The sequence below is a fragment of the Hyla sarda genome, chromosome 2 (assembly GCF_029499605.1).
Source record: "Hyla sarda isolate aHylSar1 chromosome 2, aHylSar1.hap1, whole genome shotgun sequence".
In the NCBI taxonomy this organism is placed as follows: domain Eukaryota; kingdom Metazoa; phylum Chordata; class Amphibia; order Anura; family Hylidae; genus Hyla; species Hyla sarda.
In genome coordinates, this window is record NC_079190.1 from 123205098 (window position 1) to 123228907 (window position 23810).

The following is a 23810-nucleotide window of genomic DNA, read 5'->3' on the forward strand; positions in this document are numbered from 1 at the left end:
GCAAAAATTAGTTTAGCTTTCAGGTGCTCCAGTGGGCTGGAGACTCTCTCCTAGGACTGTATCCAACTTTTCCAGCCCACCGGAGCACCTGAAAGCTGAACTAATTTATGCAGGCTAAAGTCAGCAACTGCTGAGCGAAGAAGTTCGTGACGAATCAAATTACTGTAAGTTCGCTGATCTCTAGCTCCAATTCCAAAATGAAGATGGCAGCTATCCATAGCATACATAGGCATATCTGTAAAGATATGTCTCAGTACTCTACCCAAGAACTTCTACATGTAAACAAACCAGGGCAGGGACTTAACTAGGTTTTGGTTCACCCAGGCGAAAAGTTGAGTTCATAGATATGGTAGGAGCATGTGCCAACAAACCTTTCTCCTTGGGGTAGGGTATTTATACACAGGGCTATGTATAAATACCCTACCACAAGGAAAAAGGTTTGTTGGCACACTTGGCACATGCTCCTACCCTATCTATGGACACTTTGCTACCTCTGCTGCAATGCTCCTGAATCCACTGGGATATTTTTATATCTTGGAGAGTAAGTAGATTTACAGCCAACAATACATTAGTATTGGGGCATGATCTATTTTGTGATCAAAAAGCACCTATTACAAAATGGCCAAGTCCTTTAGACAAAAGTCACTGGTTCCTTCAGGTCCACCACTTGCCTGTGACGCATTTGATTTTGTCGTTTCCTTTACATCCTTTAAAAGGAGGACTTCATTTTCATTTAGGTTGCACAGATGAAGAGATCTGACCAGTTCTGGAATGTCCAAGTGAAATGCTGCTACACCCTATAAATAAATAGGACTAAAGCTTTGCATGTTGATTGCATGGAGATCTGTGCAATGTACAAATACATACTGCTACATACTAATGACAACACAGGAGCAAGTTAATACGTCTTTGCATATACATAGCTAGGGGGCGGCCAAGCACAACGCTATATATTTGACCTATTGATCTTGCCTCCCGCTGTGCTAGCTATTAACCCCCCGACTGCATTAGCTATGTATATTGCCCCCCTGCAGCACTTCTATACATATGGTCCTGCAGCATGTCAGGGCAGCCAGGGAATGCAATGCAATGCTTCCCCAGTCACCAGTGCAGATCACCATTACAATCCTCTCTAATAACTTAAAAAACCCAGCCAGGAGCCCTGAATGGCCCCTCGGTGCCGGCCATTCAGGGCTCCCGACAGGGTGTTTGAAAATGAAAGTAAAACACACTATGTACATCCAGGGGAGCGAAGCATGCTGCCTGCTCCCCTGGTTAATAACTTCTGATCGCATCTGGTGCGATCAATCCCTCAGCCCCTGTACTACAACCCCAATCATGGAACAGACTCTGTTCCAAGATGGGAGTAGAAGTACAAACACTAATGTAGCCTCTTCAGCCACCTGAAGACTGCCGCAGCCTGGAAACTACTACCCCCATTATGGAAACAAGTCTGTTCCATGATGGGAGTATTAGTAGTCCCTCAGCACTGTAGGAGTCTGCTGATTTCACACCTTCTGAGCATGCCCAGAAGTAATAACTGTTCAAAAACGGGTATTAAAAACTGGGTGCAAACGGATGACATTATAGGCTCATCCGTTTGAAGTCTATGGCAATGTTACATTTTTAAAGATCCGTTCCTATTCCATTATTTTTGATGGGAGGAAAAAAATACTGCATGCAATGTCTTTTCCCCATCAAAAAATTTTTTTTTAAAAAAAGGTAACAAGAAGCAAACGGGTGATAAAGGATTGTAAAAAAAAAAAAAAATCCCATTGACATCAATGGGGTTACTTTACAGCCGTTTGCAAGCCATTGAAAAATGATCAAACGGATTGCAGAACGGGCAAATGGCCGTGTGAATAAAAATTAATTTATTAAATGTAGCAATGTATACAAAAATTCCCTGGAATACCCTTCTAAATATATAATGATACTTAATGCATGTTATACCTGAATATTTCCTGCTCCTGATTCCTCTGAAAGCCCAAGGAAAGTGACCTATAACAGGATTAGGAAGCAGATTAGCAACTACTTTCACAGTATCTTTCTTAGAGACTCTATAGGTATCTTTCACACACACACACACACACACACACACACACACACACACACACACACAGGTAAATACATTTAAACTTGAGCAATTCCAAAAACAACTAGGAACATCAATCCATTCCACATCCATCATCCAGCTGCCATAAACAAATTCCATGTATTGTATTTTACAAATGCAAAATTAAATGCAAACAGTCAGAACCAATAAAAGGACTTAAAGTGGAAGCAAAAAAAAGAAAAAAAAAACAAATAGAAATATTCTGTTATATCTGCCTGTTCAAGGTAATGCAGACACATTATATGCCAGCACTTTTTCCATTAGATGATCCATATTTTATTTGATGATAAATATGCATACAGAAATAGACATAGAGCAGTGTTTCCTAACCAGGGTGCCTCCAGCTGTTGCAAAACTACAACTCCCAGCATGCCCGGACAGCCTTTGGCTGTCTGGGCATGCTGGGAGTTGTAGTTTTGCAACAGCTGGAGGCACCCTGGTTAGGAAACACTGACCTAGAGGTAGAGTTTATTTGGTACACTGCATCTAAAAGCATTCAGAAGGAAGTTTTCCTTCTGAAAAACAAGGACAGATCCAGAGCTCCCCCAAGAGTTACAAGCACATTATTACAGAAAATACTTTTAGTATTGCAGATTTCCATAAACCCTTCTAGGTACCATTAACAGAATACAGGTGGCAAGAAAAAAGGTTGGCATGAAATCAGGAAAGAAAGCACAGAGTGTAAACGAATGGGTCACTGCATACTTTGCATATTTTGCAATTTGCTCAAAAAAGTGATTTTACTAAACCAATCTTCTATTCCTCTGTATATAAACTGCATATACATGAAAAAATCTCATTAAGACATTAGAGGGGTATTCCAGGAAATTTTATATATTTATATATATATATATATATATATATCAACTGGCTCCAGAAAGTTAAACAGATTTATAAATTACTTCTATTAAAAAATCTTAATCCTTTCAGTACTTATGAGCTTCTGAAGTTAAGGTTGTTCTTTTCTGTCTAAGTCCTCTCTGATGACACCTGTCTCGGGAAATGCCCAGTTTAGAAGAGGTTTGCTATGGGGATTTGCTTCTAAACTGGGCGGTTCCCGAGACACGTGTCATCAGAGAGCACTTAGACAGAAGGAAACATTTTATTTTTTTTAAATCAACTCGTGCCAGAATGTCAAACAGATTTGAAAATGACAAGGTAGAGCTCATTTTAATCAGCGTCTCCTGCACCATCCACCAGTACCTGTGGATAGTGCGGGAGAAAACAAGTGAGTTTTCTTTTAAAAGGGGTACTCCCCTGGAATTTTTTTTTTTTTTAATCAACTGGTGCCAGAAAGTTAAACAGACTTGTAAATTACTTCTATTAAAAAAAATCTTAATCCTTCCAGTACTTATCATCTGTTGTATGCTCCACAGGAAGTTTTTACTTTTAGAATTTCCTTTCTGTCTGACCACAGTGCTCTCTGCTGACACCACTGTCCACTTTAGGAACTGTCCAGAGCAGGATAGGTTTGCTATGGGGCTTTGCTCCTACTCTGGACAGTTCCTAAAAATGGATAGTGGTGTCAGCAGAGAGCACTGTGGTCAGACAGAAAGGAAATTCAAAAAGAAAATAACTTCCTGTGGAGCATACAAAAGATGATAAGTACAGGAAGGATTAATATTTTTTAATAGAAGTAATTTAGAAGTCTGTTTAACTTTCTGGCACCAGTTGATAAAAAAAAAAAAAATCCAGGGGAGTACCCCTTTAAAGGATATCTGTCACTTGTTTTCTCCAGCACTATCCACAGGTACTGGTGGATAGTGCCGGAGACGCTGATTAAAATGAGCCCTACCTTGTCCGGATCTGCGCCGCTGTTCTCCTGCAATTGTAGTTTTATTATGTGTTGAAATCTTCCTGTAACTGGCACGGGCGGGGCTTCACCGCTTAACTGGCACTGACGTCAGCACCACTTATGAATATTCATCCCCCCAGTTTAGAGCGGCAAAGAGAGGGAGAACTGGAGGGAGGGGGGATGAATATCCATAAGCGGTGCTGACGTCAGTGCCAGTTAAGCGCCGAAGCCCCGCCTGTGCCAGTTACAGGAAGATTTAAAACACATAATAAAACTACAATTGCGGGAGAACGGCGGTGCAGATCCGGACAATGTAGGGCTCATTTTAATCAGCGTCTCCTGCACTATCCACCAGTACCTGTGGATAGTGCGGGAGAAAACAAGTGACAGTTTTCCTTTAATCCTTACAGTACTTATCAGCTGCTGTATGCTCCAGAGGAAGTTGAGTAGTTCTTTTCTGTCGGACAACAATGCTCTCTGCTGACACCTCTGTCCAGGAACTGTCCAGAGCAAAAGAGGTTTGCTATGGGGATTTGCTCCTTCTCTGGACAGTTCCTGACATGGACAGAGGTGTCAGCATAGAGCAGGGTGGTCAGACAGAAAAGAACAACTTAACTTCCTCTGTAGTATACAGCAGCTGATAAGTACTGGAAGGGTTAAGATTTTTAATAGAAGTAATTTACAAATATGTATAACTTTCTGGAGCCAGTTGATATGAAAAAAAACAAAAAAAAAACGATGTACCCCTGTAACTAACTTGGAAAATTTAAGAAACCATTCCATCTCTTAATATATTTTAAATATGAATGTATTAGTTGTGTGTTTACTATGTTCACATTGGCCCTTATTTACCATTGTAAACTAGACCTGTTTTTGTCAGGTTGTGCCCCAAAATGTGGCGTAGTGCACCACAAACTGTGTGTGTGCGTGCCAGAATTTGTAGTGCATTGCTGAAAAATTAACCTGCAAATGCAAAAAAGGGGTGTGGCCTGTCAGAAAAGTGGCATGTTCTCACAGCCGGACCTATGTACTATTGAATGCACAGAAAATCCAGTGAAAAAAATGGCTGGAAATTTCCAGAGAAAAAGCTGATCATAAAACATTCCCGATTTGTGAAACTGTGAATCCCCATAGTAAATAGAGTGGAATCCTAGAAGTCGGAAACAACATTTCACACTGATAAAAACCCAACACTCTTAGTAAATCAGGGCCAGAGAGTGACTTTTTAGATTGCCTGTGGCTGAATTTGACCTGGCTATACTGATAATGTGGTTCAAAGTTTTTTAGGTTTTTTTTAGTCTCAGCTATAAAGTCAGTACAAAGTTACACTTATGACGTTTGACTGCGGAAAGTACTGACCTCGATAAAATCCCCTGTCTTGTCACTGTCTGTGATGGTGCACAGCTCTTTCCTGCTTTGTAGTAAGGACTTCACAGAACTCAACAGGCCTTCGGTGACATTCTGTAGAAGAGAAAGGTGAAGTGAAAGACGCCAACGCAACCATAATATTCATACAGCACAAGCCACTAAGACAGGAACTTTATTAGCTAGGAAATTCTGAGAGCCACTGCTAACTAAATGCCTAAAGGCAGAATGGAAATGACAATATCCAGCTCCACAAAATACATTTACTGGGCAGAAAGCACTCTTAGGGGGTTACCCAAAAGTAATAATATGTTTGCGGCATGCACCCATCTATGTGAACAAAGATTGATGTGGCCAGACACACGACTTGTTAGGCTTCTGTGAGCAGGACCTGTAGTGGAAACCACTGTGTATTTTATTAGCACTGCTATATACATCCATGGCATCACATACATACGGAGTGTTTTATAGCTTAAGCGATGTTCACACCTGCATTGGAGATTAAATGGCAAATTACATCATCATTGATGGATTCATCAGCGCAGCATGCTGTTTTTTCCCTGTCAAAAAAGACAGACACCACAACAATGCCATTGATGTCTGTCACAATATAGATATGGCACATCATTTTTATTTTTCTGCTACCATGATGAAATAGAAAAACAATCCAATAGAAATGTGAACAAAGGCTTACCACCTAAAGGCAAATGCACTTAGTTGCTGTATATTATCAAACTAGAAAAGAAAAAACAATAGGATGCACTCCCTTGTGTGATACCCGAGGATATGGTGGTAACGCTAGGTGTGAAAATGCGCTTAACCAACAATAGTTGTACTCCATCCAAGTACAACCATGGAAGAATGTATAATGTAGTAAAATCTCAGCAGCCGCTCCACCTCATATAGCCACAGATACAATGAGAGATTCCTCCAATTTTAGCAGAGTTCATAAAGGCGCTGGAGATCAGGTAAAAATGCAACTTCTCTTTATTCCCACAATGCAACGCGTTTCACGGAAGTTCCGCGAAACGCGTTGCATTGTGGGAATAAAGTGAAGTTGCATTTTTACCTGATCTCCAGCACCTTTATGAACTCTGCTAAAATTGGAGGAATCTCTCATTGTATCTGTGGATATTATCAACGGTAGAGAAAGCTTCTCATGTTGAAGTGATCCATCACCACTCCTGATATAGTGAATATTTTTTCTCCCAATAAATTAACTATCCTTTCTTAAAATTCAGCGTTTTGTCAGGATTAGTACAATCTTGAACTCTTATCAAAGATGCATTGAAATTCAAAAATACAAGTATTTACTGAAAAACACACATCAGGAGAGGACGCTGGTCCTCTTTATAGCTACCTACCACCATCTAGTTCTGGTATTCATTTTATGTAAGTCAATGACATGGTTAAATTGTTATGTTTTTACAGATTCAACTGTCAGCAAGCTCTGCCTATATGTCCCCACTCTGTCCTGGTTGCTTCTGTTGTCCAGAACACATCATTGACACCTGGTTTCAGTTTCCTATTTCCGCTTAAACACAACAAACAGTACATGATATCATCTCTAAACACTCTCCACCCAAGATCGCCCCAGGTACTTCTACCCATCTTTGTGATATTCTATTGTCCTATGAATGTAAAGGACAAGTTCCAACTATGCTCTGAACTTCCTCTTGTTCTGTTGTACAGTCACACCTGACATCTGCATGGAGTCTGTATGTTCTTCTGATGCCTGCAGTGACTTCCTCCAGGTACACTCGTTTCTCCCTACACTCTAAGACATACCAGGTATACCGTCACCATCCCTTTTCCGGTTACAATTGCTCTGAACTTTACACCTTTAAGCAGGGCACTTTTTACTGGGATGTACAGTACAGACCAAAAGTTTGGACACACCTTCTCATTCAGAGTTTTCTTTATTTTCACGCTGAAGGCATCAAAACTATGAAATAACACATGTGGAATTATAGACATAACAAAAAAAGTGTGAAACAACTGAAAATATGTCATATTCTAGGTTCTTCAAAGTAGCCACCTTTTGCTTTGATTACTGCTTTGCACACTCTTGGCATTCTCTTGTTGAGCTTTAACCCCTTAAGGACGCAGGACGTAAATGTACGTCCTGGTGAGGTGGTACTTAACGCACCAGGACGTACATTTACGTCCTGTGCATAACCGCGGGCATCGGAGCGATGCCCGTGTCATGCGCGGCTGATCCCGGCTGCTGATCGCAGCCAGGGACCCGCCGGCAATGGCCGACGCCCGCGATCTCGCGGGCGTCCGCCATTAACCCCTCAGGTGCCGGGATCAATACAGATCCCGGCATCTGCGGCAGTTTGCGATGTAAATGAACGATCGGATCGCCCGCAGCGCTGCTGCGGGGATCCGATCATTCAGAACGCCGGACGGAGGTCCCCTCTCCTTCCTCCGTCCGGCTCCCGGCGTTCTCCTGCTCTGGTCTGTGATCGAGCAGACCAGAGCAGGAGATGACCGATAGAACAGATCAGTATTAGCAATCATGGTATTGCTATGAATAGTCCCCTATGGGGACTATTCAAGTGTAAAAAAAAATGTTAAAAAATGTAAAAGTAAAAGTTAAAAAAAAGTGAAAAATCCCCTCCCCCAATAAAAAAGTAAAACGTCCGTTTTTTCCTATTTTACCCCCAAAAAGCGTAAAAAACATTTTTTATAGACATATTTGGTATCGCCGCATGCGTAAATGTCCGAACTATTAAAATAAAATGTTAATGATCCCGTACGGTGAACGGCGTGAACGAAAAAAAAAAAAAAGTCCAAAATTCCTACTTTTTTAATACATTTTATTAAAAAAAAATGTATAAAAAATGTATTAAAAGTTTTTTATATGCAAATGTGGCATCAAAAAAAAGTACAGATCATGGTGCAAAAAATGAGCCCCCATACCGCCACTTATACGGAAAAATAAAAAAGTTAGAGGTCATCAAAATAAAGGGATTATAAACGTACTAATTTGGTTAAAAAGTTTGTGATTTCTTTTAAGCGCAACAATAATATAAAAATATATAATAATGGGTATCATTTTAATCGTATTGACCCTCAGAATAAAGAACACGTCATTTTTACCATAAATTGTACGGCGTGAAAACAAAACCTTCCAAAATTAGCAAAATTGCGTTTTTCGTTTTAATTTCCCCACAAAAATTGAGTTTTTTGGTTGCGCCATACATTTTATGATATAATGAGTTAGGTCATTACAAAGGACAACTGGTCGCGCAAAAAACAAGCCCTCATACTAGTCTGTGGATGAAAATATAAAAGAGTTATGATTTTTAGAAGGCGAGGAGGAAAAAATGAAAACGTAAAAATTAAATTGTCTGAGTCCTTAAGGCCAAAATGGGCTGAGTCCTTAAGGGGTTAAGAGGTAGTCACCTGAAATGGTTTTCACTTCACAGGTGTGCTGGTGTGGAGGAGGAGGTGTGATGGTGCTTTGCTGGTGACACTGTTGGGGATGTATTCAAAATTGAAGGCATACTGAACCAGCATGTCTACCACAGCATCTTGCAGCGGCATGCTATTCCATCCGGTTTGTGTTTAGTTGGACCATCATTTATCTTTCAACAGGACAATGACCCCAAACACAACTCCAGGCTGTGTAAGGGCTATTTGACCAAGAAGGAGAGTGATGGGGTGCTGCGCCAGATGACCTGGCCTCCACAGTCACCGGACCTGAACCTAATCAAGATGGTTTGGGGTGAGCTGGACCGCAGAGTGAAGGCAAAAAGGGCCAACAAGTGCTGAGCATCTCTGGGAACTCCTTCAAGACTGTTGGAAGACCATTTCAGGTGACTACCTCTTGAAGCTCATCAAGAGAATGCCAAGAGTGTGCAAAGCAGTAATCAAAGCAAAAGGTGGCTAGAATCTAGAATATGACATATTTTCAGTTGTTTCACACTTTTTTGTTATGTATATAATTCCACATGTGTTCATTCATAGTTTTGATGCCTTCAGTGTGAATCTACAATTTTCAGTCATGAAAATAAAGAAAACTTAGAATGAGAAGGTGTTTCCAAACTTTTGGTCTGTACTGTAATTCAGGGTTACATTTTAAACTCTCTGTCAAAATCAATTTCATATATAAGATGGGGAGAATAAGGAATATCGGCCATGTACATAAGCACAGTGCTGTATTACTGGACCTTACAATCACAGCAGAAACTCACTTCTTTTTTCACAGATAATTTGGGCTTCATCTGGCAACACAGGCTTTGAGTGCAAGCATCCATGATGATAGGTCCAAGATTCTTAGACTGCCTGCATATCTGTAATGGTAGAAAAAAACATTTTAGAATTCAGATTTTTAGAATTCAGGTACAGCCAAGGGTATTCAGTACATAAAGTAAAATATTACTAAACCTACCAATAGCAAAGGGGAAAAAACAAAAACAAAACATTCTATGTATTCATTGCTAGACTGACTTTGAACACAAGCCATTATATTTTGTATGAAGGCAAAACCAGACTGGATTTTGACCTTTCCTTCCAGGGGATTGTTTGGATCATACTGTTCCTGACTTTTTTAGGCATTCATTTCCAACCCAACTCTCCTATTTGGGTGGATGTCCAGATTATATGCTTGCACTAGGTACAAAAGCAAATGAAATATAGTAGATGACCCACTGCCACAGAACAATACAGATCAGACTGTATAATAAATAAAAAGTAATACTTACATACATGCATCATATATTAGAATCATGGCTTGTGTATTTATGTATATAAATAAGGAAATACAGACTAATGGAGATTTCCAAACCCATAGCCAAGTGTCAAGGAGCAGATGCCAAGCCAATCACGTGGCACACATCTTCACTAACCTTCTCCTTCTAGCCCTTCTTGATTGTAAACTGAGCCGTGTACACCAGTGTTGGAGCCAACATTGGCCACACTGATATAATTTTGATGTGTTTTTATTATGGACTCAAATATAATGGAATGCAGTGGAATTTCATGGATGGAATGGGTGTAGGGTGTCAAGGCTCCAGGAATGGGGGTTGAGGCAAACAGCTGATTAGACAATCATTTGCTTTTATCCTGTTCAAAGCCATATGATAAACCTGGCACCTGAGTGATAAGAATGGAGGTGAGCTACAGTTCATGTTACCTCCAATAATATAAGCCATAAAACCAGCCCCTGCGGTGTGGGATACAATGGACTGCAAATCATCCTGTCAGCCCACAACGTGAGGCTCTCAAGGAAACTTGGATGGACATCTGTGGACATCTGTCAACACAGTGTGGGACAACAAAGAAAATCCCCACTCAAGGAGGCATCAAAGGTCAAGGACTGATTGCAATGTAAATAAACTGTAACTGTTCTGATTGGCCATGGAGATGTCTTGGGATGGCCAATGTATGGGTTATGTGTGTGGATGACTGCTATATATGTTTTACTTATAGGATGATGAGATAGAGAGATCACTTCCTTCCCCCTTCCTATCACCTTCCTCTCTTCCTTGCACCCCTATCCCTTAATTAGTTAGAATCCCCCTTTGTATTTATATGTATATGTGTAGCTTGTAATAAACCCCTATAAAGATTCAGTTGTCCTCAATCAATTAGTAAAGCACCCCAAAAACAAAGTTTTTACATTTGGCACCCCCGATGGGACTGTGATTTAAAATTCCACAGAGGATCCACAGGAGCGAATCTGCTTTACTCCAAATTTCTAAGAGGAGAAGCTCGAGAAACGAGGAATCTGGATCTTGGATATAAAGGAAATCCTGGTGAGTGTACTGTTTCATTTATGTTATTTGTAAGCTGATCCTAGCAAGTTTAGTACAACTGTTAATCAGGTTGTGTAGTACATTTTATTTTTAGTGATTAGTTATAGCTGTAAAGGAAGTGTGACTTATTTTGTGTTTTTTGAAGTTTGTTTTAGATGTGAATAGGCCTACTATATGTTGTGTGAGACCATTGTTCTAGATAAGTTACTGGTCAGGTGAGGCCTAGGTTTTTTTGTTGTTGTTGTAGGAGTGCTTGTATTTGTTAGTTTTGTTATTTGCGTATTACTCTATTGTTAATATGGAATTTGTGGAGAAGTTCGTGGAGAAGCATGCCTCTGCTAAGTATCAGACATGTGCAGATGGATCTCTGGGAGATCAGTTTATGGCATTGAGGATGCAGTGCAAAGAGTATAATGGTAACATTAGTTGTAAAAAGAATAGCAAGAAGTGGAAAAAAGAAAAGTTACGTAACGAAATGTTATTGCTTATGAAAATTAAGGAGATAGCGGAAGAGAAGGAGACAAAGTGGCATAATGAGAGGAGGGAGATTAAAGAGAGTTTAGACAAGATTGCAGAGTCTGTTCTTGAGATTTCTGCAGAGTCCAGTAATGAATTGGGAAATCTAAAGGCAGAAATAAATGAATTGACGGAAAGAAACAATGGTCTGGTGGAGTTGGCAGAGAATTATGAGCTAAAGGTTTGCTCTATGGGGCCCATGTGTTTTCTTTAGAGGGCAAGATTAGTCAGATGAAGGTTATAATAGCTGATTTATAAAGGCAGCTTTCTAAAGCAAAATGCCAGCTAGTCAGCAGTCCCTTACATTGCATAAATGTGAAGCAACAAATGTCTGCACAATTTCATCTATAGATGGGGGTGAGGTAACAGGCATGGTAGCTGATAGTCCTCCAGCTTTGACCATCCAGGACAGACTCCATTTGTGTAAAGTTATTGGAGACTGTAATACAAGCGAGTCATCCATAACATTATCCAATAGATTTGAAGCTGTAGTGAAGCAGTATAACCTAGGTAACAAAGATGCCTGGTCTCTGCTCCGAGCTTGGCTTCCAGGGCCACTGGCAGCGCAGTTAACATCGGCCCATATAGATGATAATGACCATAGAGGTGCAGAATTCAGGAGGAAGGAGCTGCAGCATGTTTTGGGTGGGCGAGACATTAGGGGTGAAGATGCCCTAAGAAAGTCGAGGTTCAGGCGATGTGATGATCCGGTCATGTTTTGTAATGGTTATCTCTCCCTAAATAAGTCTGTTTACAGAAATGTCTCAGGATGATACCAATTTCCTGTATTCAATGGCAAATAGATGTAACGTAGATTACAACATGAGATTGGCGCTGAGAAATACCAGCTCCCATGAGAAATTTATCAATATTTTGAGGGACTGGTGTGAAGGGTCTGGAGACAGGAATGAAACACCCCAAAACATATCTGTTGTGTATAGTCCTAGGAAGAAATGGTGGGTTAGATATTGTTACAAATGTGGCAGACCAGGACATATTAAAAGATATTGTGAGACATCTAATGTGGATCCTGAGCCTATAGACCATTCATCACAGAAGGAGGTTAGCAGCATTCAGCCTGAGGGGGAGAATCCCACCCAGAATAAAGAAGTCACAGAAAGGTGTGAAGAGATGGGTGATATGGAGAGTAACCCTGTTACATTTACATCAAAATCCCCAACAAAACAGTCGCCTAATGTAAATGAAGAAGAGACAAAGAAACAGAAAGATACATCCCCTTGTGAACAGCAAAAGGCAGGCATTAATATCCCAATGTACAATCCATGGGGAAATCTGCCATTTTTACTATTCTTGAGTTGGTCACAGATTGCTCTACCCCTTTTGCTTAATAGCACAGCAGGGTGTGCTAATATGTGTTGGTAAACATTGAGGAACTTTGTTGTGCTACATTTGGACATATTAGTGTAAATAGAATGAGACAACTATATTTGTTTTACATGTGTGTTTTTGTATTCTAATTGTGTTTGTGTTTCCTTACAGACTAACCACCATTGTCATGTGATGTTACAGCAAGGATACTAATCTCTATGCTCATTCAACAGGTTATAAACTGTGAGACGTCAAAAATGAAACTGGTTATTCTAGTAAATAATCTAGTGTATTTGGCCAATTCACTAATTTAAAGTCCACGTGGTTTTATCAATGAGCTCAAGTGTAGAGGGTGAATTGTTTGCAAACAATTATACAAATTAACATCCCATTGTGATGTGAAGGTGTTGTGCTAACCTAGTGTTTTTTATATAGGTGTATATTTGTTTTCTTATGTCCTTTTCCAAACAGGTCACAGACTTCAATCATGAGCTGAAGATTGATAATTGAACTGTATAAAAAGTGACCACTACAAATCTGGGATTCCAGTGTGAATGTGATAGAACTGATTAGACCTTTACTCAGAATTACCTAAAGATGCATCATGAGAGAGATAAAAGTTGAGTTAATCTATGATATGTTTTATGTTGTCCGTTTATGTCCTGTCCATTGTATCTCATATGTCGGCACAGTTCTTTCTTTATGCTCCAGATGCCCAGGAGTATGTTTTTTTTTTTTTTGGGGGGGGGGGGGGGGGGTTATTAAGCATATATTTTTTGCTGTTTAAACAGCTGCATTCATTGTTTTGATATTTTTTGCTTTTTCAAATTTTTTTTTGTCCCAATGCATTTCACCTTTTATTTTTTGTTTGGAACCAATTATTATTATTTTTTTTCTTTTGGTACCAAAGGGGCTTTAAAATGTTTATTGGTCCAAAAAAGTTAATTGGTGTTAAAGATTTTGATGATTTTCGTGAAACATTTTTTTTTCCATTTGCATGCATTCGTGGTATATGTGAGGGAATTGGGCTTCAATCAGGGATAAAGCGAGTGCAGCCATGTCAGGAGTTTACCTTGCTTGTTAAATCTAGGAAGTTTCTTCCTCCCCGTCAGTTAGAGATATGTCCTAATATTAGTACTAGCATGAAGGAACCCAGCTTGGAACTGGTTATTAGGACACAATGAATGGAGGAGGCACTATATGGACCATGGGTCAGAATTTTTTGAATTATTAGGAAATCAGTGTACAGCAACTGCTTGACAGGTTCTTATGTAGGAAGTTTTGATGTTATGGCATATATTACATTATACTGCTAAGAATATACTGCTCTTGTTCTTTTGTTCCCAGGATCCTTTGTAAAGCAAGGACAAGATTGGCATGTGCTGGTTCCTGGATGTGTATATAGGCCATACATGTGATGGCAACTAAATAAATCCCTCTGTCGGTCAAAATCCAAGATTTTCTTCAAATAATCCTAATAAGTCAAAATCAAAGATTTCTTCAAATAATCATATTAACAATTAAAAAGCAATGGTCTATCTACTGGTCACAAATAGAGATCAGCTGGTGTAAACATGGCGAATTACATTCAATGGAAAGTGCAAAAACATGATATCATGGAGCATGAAACCATAAACTTAATTTGTTCAAAAAAAAATGAGGAACCCGATGGATACAATTTCAGCTTGTCAGTTTGTTTTGTACATGTTATCATGATATTATCTTTGATTATTATGTATCTGTCAATGACAAAGGTAGCTGTGTGTATAGGGAAACATGTTCGATAGATATTTTATATAATTTATATTGTTGGATACCCATTGATAGGAGTGTGAATATGAGTGAATGGTGTGATGTTCATTTATGCCCAGTCTCATCAAAATCTACCAGTTTGGCCCTGAGGAGGATCCAGAAGGTTAATGGACTGTCATAATCCAAAAGGTTCCTGCAGGAGAGTGTGGACTTCATTCTGGGTGTGGTCCAAGTGTTTGTGTGCCATTCAGGCCCAAAGGGGCGTATGTTGGAGCCAACATTGGCCACACTGATATAATGTTGATGTGTTTTTATTATGTACTCAAATATAGTGGAATGCCGTGGAATTTCATGGATGGAATGGGTGTAGGGTGTCGGGGATCCAGGAATGATGGTTGAGGCAAACAGCTGATTAGACAATCATTTGCTTTTATCCTGTTCAAAGCCATATGATAAGCCAGGCACCTGAGTGATAAGAATGGAGGTGAGCTACAGTTCCTGTTACCTCCAATAATATAAGCCATAAAACCAGCCCCTGCGGTGTTGGATACAATGGACTGCAAATCATCCTGTCAGCCCACAACGTGAGGCTCTCGAGGAAACTTGGATGGACATCTGTGGACATCTGTCAACACAATGTGGGACAACAAAGAAAATCCCCACTCAAGGAGGCATCAAAGGACAAGGACTGATTGCAATGTAAATAAACTGTAACTGTTCTGATTGGCCATGGAGATGTCTTGGGATGGGCAATGTATGGGTTATGTGTGTGGATGACTGCTATACATGTGTTATTTATAGGATGATGACACTTCCTTCCCCTTCCTATCACCTTCCCCTCTTACTTTCACCCCTATCCCTTAATTAGTTAGAATCCCCCTTTGTATTTATATGTATATGTGTAGCTTGTAATAAACCCCTATAAAGATTCAGTTGTCCTCAATCAATTAGTAAGGCACCCCAAAAGCAAAGCAGTTTATACAACCAGTAAAGGAGGGGATGGGAGATAAGAGTGAGAAGGAGGCATGCCAGGCTATGGCAGTGGAACAGCTCAGCCCCGCCTCCTTGACAACTATATGAAAAATAAATTGATGATTTTATAAGGACAACCACCATCAGCTCCAGTAAAGGTACACTTTGCGTTTATACCCATACAGCCATACAACAGTGCCGACAGCTCTTAGCAGCAAACAGAGCTGACAGATTCCCTGTAGTGTAAATCAGTAAAAAAAAAAAAAAAAAAATAGAAAAACTGAAAATGGAGGGGGATGCAGCTGCAGGGTTTCCACAGAAACACTTCTAAGCAGAGAAATGGTCGACTCTACCGACCGTGTCTGTATGAAGGCCACAAGTCGAGGCTTCACCATGGGTCCAATGATCTGAACAGACAGCATAATATATCATTAAAATGCACCCGTATTGTGCTTATACAAGTCTGACTTTAAAGGAGAGCTGTTAGTCTGCACACCCACATTAAATCCAATACACAGAGTTATATAGTGTGGGTGTACAGGAGTCCAATAAGGGGTCACTTACTTAACCCCTTAAGGACTCAGGGTTTTTCCGTTTTTGCACTTTCGTTTTTTCCTCCTTACCTTTTAAAAATCATAACCCTTTCAATTTTCCACCTAAAAATCCATATTATGGCTTATTTTTTGCGTCGCCAATTCTACTTTGCAGTGACATTAGTCATTTTACCCAAAAATGCACGGCGAAACGGAAAAAAAAATCATTGTGCGACAAAATCGAAAAAAAAACGCCATTTTGTAACTTTTGGGGGCTTTCGTTTCTACGCAGTGCATATTTCGGTAAAAATTACACCTTATCTTTATTCTGTAGGTCCATACGGTTAAAATGATACCCTACTTATATAGGTTTGATTTTGTCGCACTTCTGGAAAAAATCATAACTACATGCAGGAAAATTTATATGTTTAAAAATGTCATCTTCCGACCCCTATAACTTTTTTATTTTTCCACGTATGGGGTGGTATGAGGACACATTTTTTGCGCCGTGATCTAAAGTTTTTATCGGTATGATTTTTGTTTTGATCGGACTTTTTGATCACTTTTTATTCATTTTTTAATGATATAAAAAGTGACCAAAATACGCTTTTTTGGACTTTGGAATTTTTTTGCGCGTACGCCATTGACCGTACGGCTTAATTAATGATATATTTTTATAGTTCGGACATTTACGCACGCGGCGATACCACATATGTTTATTTTTTATTTTTTTTACACTGTTTTATTTTTTTTCTGGGAAAAGGGGGGTGATTCAAACTTTTATTAGGGAAGGGGTTAAATGACCTTTATTAACACTTTTTTTTTACATTTTTTTTGCAGTGTTATAGGTCCCATAGGGACCTATAACACTGCACACACTGATCTCTAATGCTGATCACTGGCGTGTATTAACACGCCTGTGATCAGCATTATCGGCGCTTGACTGCTCCTGCCTGGATCTCAGGCACGGAGCAGTCATTCGTCGATCGGACACCGGGGAGGCAGGTAAGAGCCCTCCCGGTGTCCGATCAGCTGTTCGGGACGCCGCGATTTCACCGCGGCGGTCCCGAACAGCCCGACTGAGCAGCCGGGTCACTTTCACTTTAACTTTAGAAGCGGCGGTCAGCTTTGACCGCCGCTTCTAAAGGGTTAATACCGCACATCGCCGCGATCGGCGATGTGTGGTATTAGCCGCGGGTCCCGGCCGTTGATTAGCGCCGGGACCGACGCGATATGATGCGGGATCGCGGCGCGATCCCGCTTCATATCGCGGGAGCCGGCGCAGGACGTAAATATACGTCCTGCGTCGTTAAGGGGTTAAAGAGGTACTCCGGTGAAAAACTTTTTTATTTTTATTTTTTTAAATCAACTGGTGCCAGAGAGTTAAAACAGATTTGTAAATTACTTCTATTAAAAAATCTTAATCCTTCTGTACTTATTAGCTGCTGAATACTACAGCGGAAATTATTTTCTTTTTGAAACACAGAGCTCTCTGCTGACATCACAAGCACAGTGCTCTCTGCTGACACCTCAGTCCATTTTAGAAACTGTCCAGAACAGCATGTGCTTGCTATGGGGATTTCCTTTTACTCTGGACAGTTCCTAAAATGTCAGCAGAGAGCACTGTGCTCATGATGTCAGCAGACAGCTCTGTGTTTCAAACGGAAAAGAATTTCCACTGTAGTATTAAGCAGCTAATAAGTACATGAAGGATTAAGATTTTTTTATAGAAGTAATTTACAAATCTACAACACAAAGAGAGAAACACAGCAGCACATCCACCATTTGTAATTTGATCTACTTGCTTCTCAGCATAATTTCAAAAACTAACAGGTTGTTAGTATACAATTTGATCAAAAAGTACAAGCCCACTCGCCACGTCAAGGCCACCTATTTAGAGTGGGTCCCTAACCTGACACTGGCGTAGCCCCCGGCGGCGACCACTGCCTCCGAGACCCCATGCCCAAAGGGGGGAGCGACCCAGTGGCCAGGCAGCCCCACTACTGCCCGACCAAGCCCCTGGCTCCGGGCCACACCACCCCACAGACAAAGCATCACAGAAACAATGGCCGCCACAGAGAACCACACGAGTATGAAACCTACCATGTGCTCACTGCCAGAGTGCTGGAGAATGGTAGGAGGAAACACTTATGCAGTTCCTGCTTTGTCTGTGGGGTGGAGTGGCCCAGAGCCAGGGGCTTGGTCGGGCAGTAGTGGGGCTGCCTGGCTACTGGGTCGTTCCCCCCATTTGGCATGGGGTCTAGGAGGCAGTGGTCGCCGCCGGGGGCTACGCCAGTGTCAGGTTAGGAACCCACTCTAACGAGGTGGCCTTGACGTGGCGAGTGGGCTTGTACTTTTTGATCAAAATCCAAAAGGTTCCTGCAGGAGAGTGTGGACTTCATTCTGGGTGTGGTCCAAGTGTTTGTGTGCCATTCAGGCCCAAAGGGGCGTATGTTGGAGCCAACATTGGCCACACTGATATAATGTTGATGTGTTTTTATTATGTACTCAAATATAGTGGAATGCCGTGGAATTTCATGGATGGAATGGGTGTAGGGTGTCGGGGATCCAGGAATGATGGTTGAGGCAAACAGCTGATTAGACAATCATTTGCTTTTATCCTGTTCAAAGCCATATGATAAGCCAGGCACCTGAGTGATAAGAATGGAGGTGAGCTACAGTTCCTGTTACCTCCAATAATATAAGCCATAAAACCAGCCCCTGCGGTGTTGGATACAATGGACTGCAAATCATCCTGTCAGCCCACAACGTGAGGCTCTCGAGGAAACTTGGATGGACATCTGTGGACATCTGTCAACACAATGTGGGACAACAAAGAAAATCCCCACTCAAGGAGGCATCAAAGGACAAGGACTGATTGCAATGTAAATAAACTGTAACTGTTCTGATTGGCCATGGAGATGTCTTGGGATGGGCAATGTATGGGTTATGTGTGTGGATGACTGCTATACATGTGTTATTTATAGGATGATGACACTTCCTTCCCCTTCCTATCACCTTCCCCTCTTACTTTCACCCCTATCCCTTAATTAGTTAGAATCCCCCTTTGTATTTATATGTATATGTGTAGCTTGTAATAAACCCCTATAAAGATTCAGTTGTCCTCAATCAATTAGTAAGGCACCCCAAAAGCAAAGCAGTTTATACAACCAGTAAAGGAGGGGATGGGAGATAAGAGTGAGAAGGAGGCATGCCAGGCTATGGCAGTGGAACAGCTCAGCCCCGCCTCCTTGACAACTATATGAAAAATAAATTGATGATTTTATAAGGACAACCACCATCAGCTCCAGTAAAGGTACACTTTGCGTTTATACCCATACAGCCATACAACAGTGCCGACAGCTCTTAGCAGCAAACAGAGCTGACAGATTCCCTGTAGTGTAAATCAGTAAAAAAAAAAAAAAAAAATAGAAAAACTGAAAATGGAGGGGGATGCAGCTGCAGGGTTTCCACAGAAACACTTCTAAGCAGAGAAATGGTCGACTCTACCGACCGTGTCTGTATGAAGGCCACAAGTCGAGGCTTCACCATGGGTCCAATGATCTGAACAGACAGCATAATATATCATTAAAATGCACCCGTATTGTGCTTATACAAGTCTGACTTTAAAGGAGAGCTGTTAGTCTGCACACCCACATTAAATCCAATACACAGAGTTATATAGTGTGGGTGTACAGGAGTCCAATAAGGGGTCACTTACTTAACCCCTTAAGGACTCAGGGTTTTTCCGTTTTTGCACTTTCGTTTTTTCCTCCTTACCTTTTAAAAATCATAACCCTTTCAATTTTCCACCTAAAAATCCATATTATGGCTTATTTTTTGCGTCGCCAATTCTACTTTGCAGTGACATTAGTCATTTTACCCAAAAATGCACGGCGAAACGGAAAAAAAAATCATTGTGCGACAAAATCGAAAAAAAAACGCCATTTTGTAACTTTTGGGGGCTTTCGTTTCTACGCAGTGCATATTTCGGTAAAAATTACACCTTATCTTTATTCTGTAGGTCCATACGGTTAAAATGATACCCTACTTATATAGGTTTGATTTTGTCGCACTTCTGGAAAAAATCATAACTACATGCAGGAAAATTTATATGTTTAAAAATGTCATCTTCCGACCCCTATAACTTTTTTATTTTTCCACGTATGGGGTGGTATGAGGACACATTTTTTGCGCCGTGATCTAAAGTTTTTATCGGTATGATTTTTGTTTTGATCGGACTTTTTGATCACTTTTTATTCATTTTTTAATGATATAAAAAGTGACCAAAATACGCTTTTTTGGACTTTGGAATTTTTTTGCGCGTACGCCATTGACCGTACGGCTTAATTAATGATATATTTTTATAGTTCGGACATTTACGCACGCGGCGATACCACATATGTTTATTTTTTATTTTTTTTACACTGTTTTATTTTTTTTCTGGGAAAAGGGGGGTGATTCAAACTTTTATTAGGGAAGGGGTTAAATGACCTTTATTAACACTTTTTTTTTACATTTTTTTTGCAGTGTTATAGGTCCCATAGGGACCTATAACACTGCACACACTGATCTCTAATGCTGATCACTGGCGTGTATTAACACGCCTGTGATCAGCATTATCGGCGCTTGACTGCTCCTGCCTGGATCTCAGGCACGGAGCAGTCATTCGTCGATCGGACACCGGGGAGGCAGGTAAGAGCCCTCCCGGTGTCCGATCAGCTGTTCGGGACGCCGCGATTTCACCGCGGCGGTCCCGAACAGCCCGACTGAGCAGCCGGGTCACTTTCACTTTAACTTTAGAAGCGGCGGTCAGCTTTGACCGCCGCTTCTAAAGGGTTAATACCGCACATCGCCGCGATCGGCGATGTGTGGTATTAGCCGCGGGTCCCGGCCGTTGATTAGCGCCGGGACCGACGCGATATGATGCGGGATCGCGGCGCGATCCCGCTTCATATCGCGGGAGCCGGCGCAGGACGTAAATATACGTCCTGCGTCGTTAAGGGGTTAAAGAGGTACTCCGGTGAAAAACTTTTTTATTTTTATTTTTTTAAATCAACTGGTGCCAGAGAGTTAAAACAGATTTGTAAATTACTTCTATTAAAAAATCTTAATCCTTCTGTACTTATTAGCTGCTGAATACTACAGCGGAAATTATTTTCTTTTTGAAACACAGAGCTCTCTGCTGACATCACAAGCACAGTGCTCTCTGCTGACACCTCAGTCCATTTTAGAAACTGTCCAGAACAGCATGTGCTTGCTATGGGGATTTCCTTTTACTCTGGACAGTTCCTAAAATGTCAGCAGAGAGCACTGTGCTCATGATGTCAGCAGACAGCTCTGTGTTTCAAACGGAAAAGAATTTCCACTGTAGTATTAAGCAGCTAATAAGTACATGAAGGATTAAGATTTTTTTATAGAAGTAATTTACAAATCTACAACACAAAGAGAGAAACACAGCAGCACATCCACCATTTGTAATTTGATCTACTTGCTTCTCAGCATAATTTCAAAAACTAACAGGTTGTTAGTATACAATTTGATCAAAAAGTACAAGCCCACTCGCCACGTCAAGGCCACCTATTTAGAGTGGGTCCCTAACCTGACACTGGCGTAGCCCCCGGCGGCGACCACTGCCTCCGAGACCCCATGCCCAAAGGGGGGAGCGACCCAGTGGCCAGGCAGCCCCACTACTGCCCGACCAAGCCCCTGGCTCCGGGCCACACCACCCCACAGACAAAGCATCACAGAAACAATGGCCGCCACAGAGAACCACACGAGTATGAAACCTACCATGTGCTCACTGCCAGAGTGCTGGAGAATGGTAGGAGGAAACACTTATGCAGTTCCTGCTTTGTCTGTGGGGTGGAGTGGCCCAGAGCCAGGGGCTTGGTCGGGCAGTAGTGGGGCTGCCTGGCTACTGGGTCGTTCCCCCCATTTGGCATGGGGTCTAGGAGGCAGTGGTCGCCGCCGGGGGCTACGCCAGTGTCAGGTTAGGAACCCACTCTAACGAGGTGGCCTTGACGTGGCGAGTGGGCTTGTACTTTTTGATCAAAATGTATACTAACAAACTGTTAGTTTTTGAAATTATGCTGAGAAGCAAGTAGATCAAATTACAAATGGTGGATGTGCGGCTGTGTTTCTCTCTGTGTAGTAATTTACAAATCTGTTTAAGTTTCTGGCACAAGTTGATTTAAAAAAATAAATAAATAAATAAAAAAGGGTTTTCACCGGAGTACCCCTTCAAATATATCCAGTAGGTCCTGAGATATGTCCCCCAGAAGATCCTCTGCTAAATTCAGTAAATTGCGATCAGGGGGCGGTGCTCTGTCAGCTCAATTTACATATTCATTGTCTGTGACTCCACATCCTATTGAAGTGGAGTCACAGACAATTGATATGTATAATGAGTCGCCGAGGCTCCGCCCCCTGTGTGCGATTCACTTAATTCAGGATCTTCTGGGGGACATCTAAGGACCTACTGGATATATTTAAGTAAGTGACCCCTTATTTGACTCCTGTTCACCCACACTATATAACTGTGTATTGGGTTTAGTATGGGTGGACAGGCTGACAGTTTTCCTTAAAGAAGGTTACAGCATTTGAGGGTTTTATATTCTCCTTTTTTCACAGTAGATTCTGCATTCTAGAAATTAGCATCATTTCTGTATTCTTTATTTTCTGGGCACATTCCATACAATGAGTGATTGAAAAGGTTTGTTTTCTGTAGGCAGTAGTAACTATGAGGAGGAGGAGACAGTATGGTGGCATATGCTGTTCCCTCCCCACATCAAATTTGTGGTGATTTAGGTGTTAAGCAGGCAGGGGCAGGCAATACTAAATGCTACCTGTTACCAATAGTGATGTACGGTCACAGTTCAACCAGGTTGCACATACTTGCCATTTCTCCATTTTTTTTTTTATCCCAATATTGGATACTGATCCCTATCATTTTGGCACAACCATTTTTCAAAATGATTTTTTAAACTAAACTTTAACCCCTTAAAAAGGGGCACACTGGTGGAATTTTTTATTTATTTTTTTTAAATCAACTGATGCCAGAAAGTTAAACAGATTTGTAAATTCCATCTATTTAAAAATCAAAAATACACAATCATGGACTTGTTTTAGGTGTACACTAGTCACTAACGTTATACTTTAATAATTCGGATATTTATGCACGTGGCGATACCACGTTTATTTTTTATTACATAATTTTATGAGGAGCCATCCTCAAAGCTGATCGGGACATCAAGTTGGCTCCGGGATAAAGGGATAATGGCGGCGATTGGCGATGGCCGCCATTAACCCTGGGTCCTGGCTGCTAACAGCAGTCGGGACCCACTGGGTTTGAAGAGTGCTCAGCTTGTGAGCACGCTTCAAACACTAGTAACGGGACCAGGGCATAGATGTACGTCCTGTGTCCTTAAAGAGTACCTGCCACCAAATTAAACTTTTAATATACTGTTCCTTATGTAATTATAAGACACTTTGCTATTTACCTGCTGTTAAAATTCTCAACCTTTATATGTTTTTAATATGATTGAAAAAAGTAGCCACTAGGTGGCTCTGTTCTGTTCCCTGCCGCAAATCAAACAGTTAGTTTGGTCTCCTCCCGGTCTTGCAGGAGACCAAACTCAGGAAGTGCATGTGGTGCATGGGGAGGC

At 41.0% G+C, this 23810-nt stretch overlaps 1 protein-coding gene across 5 annotated transcripts in view; it reads right to left on the minus strand.

The window, feature by feature from the left end:
* The window catches only part of AKAP11 (A-kinase anchoring protein 11), a 107913-nt gene that overhangs the window by 41826 nt on the left and 42277 nt on the right, over positions 1-23810 (minus strand). For all 5 annotated transcript variants that reach the window (XM_056555448.1, XM_056555444.1, XM_056555445.1 and 2 more), the window contains exons 2-5: positions 9479-9577; positions 5271-5372; positions 1954-2001; positions 672-797 (exon numbers count right to left, since the gene is read on the minus strand). In XM_056555448.1, coding sequence (XP_056411423.1) covers positions 672-797; positions 1954-2001; positions 5271-5372; positions 9479-9577 — 375 coding nt within the window. The remainder of the gene's footprint in view (positions 1-671; positions 798-1953; positions 2002-5270; positions 5373-9478; positions 9578-23810) is intronic.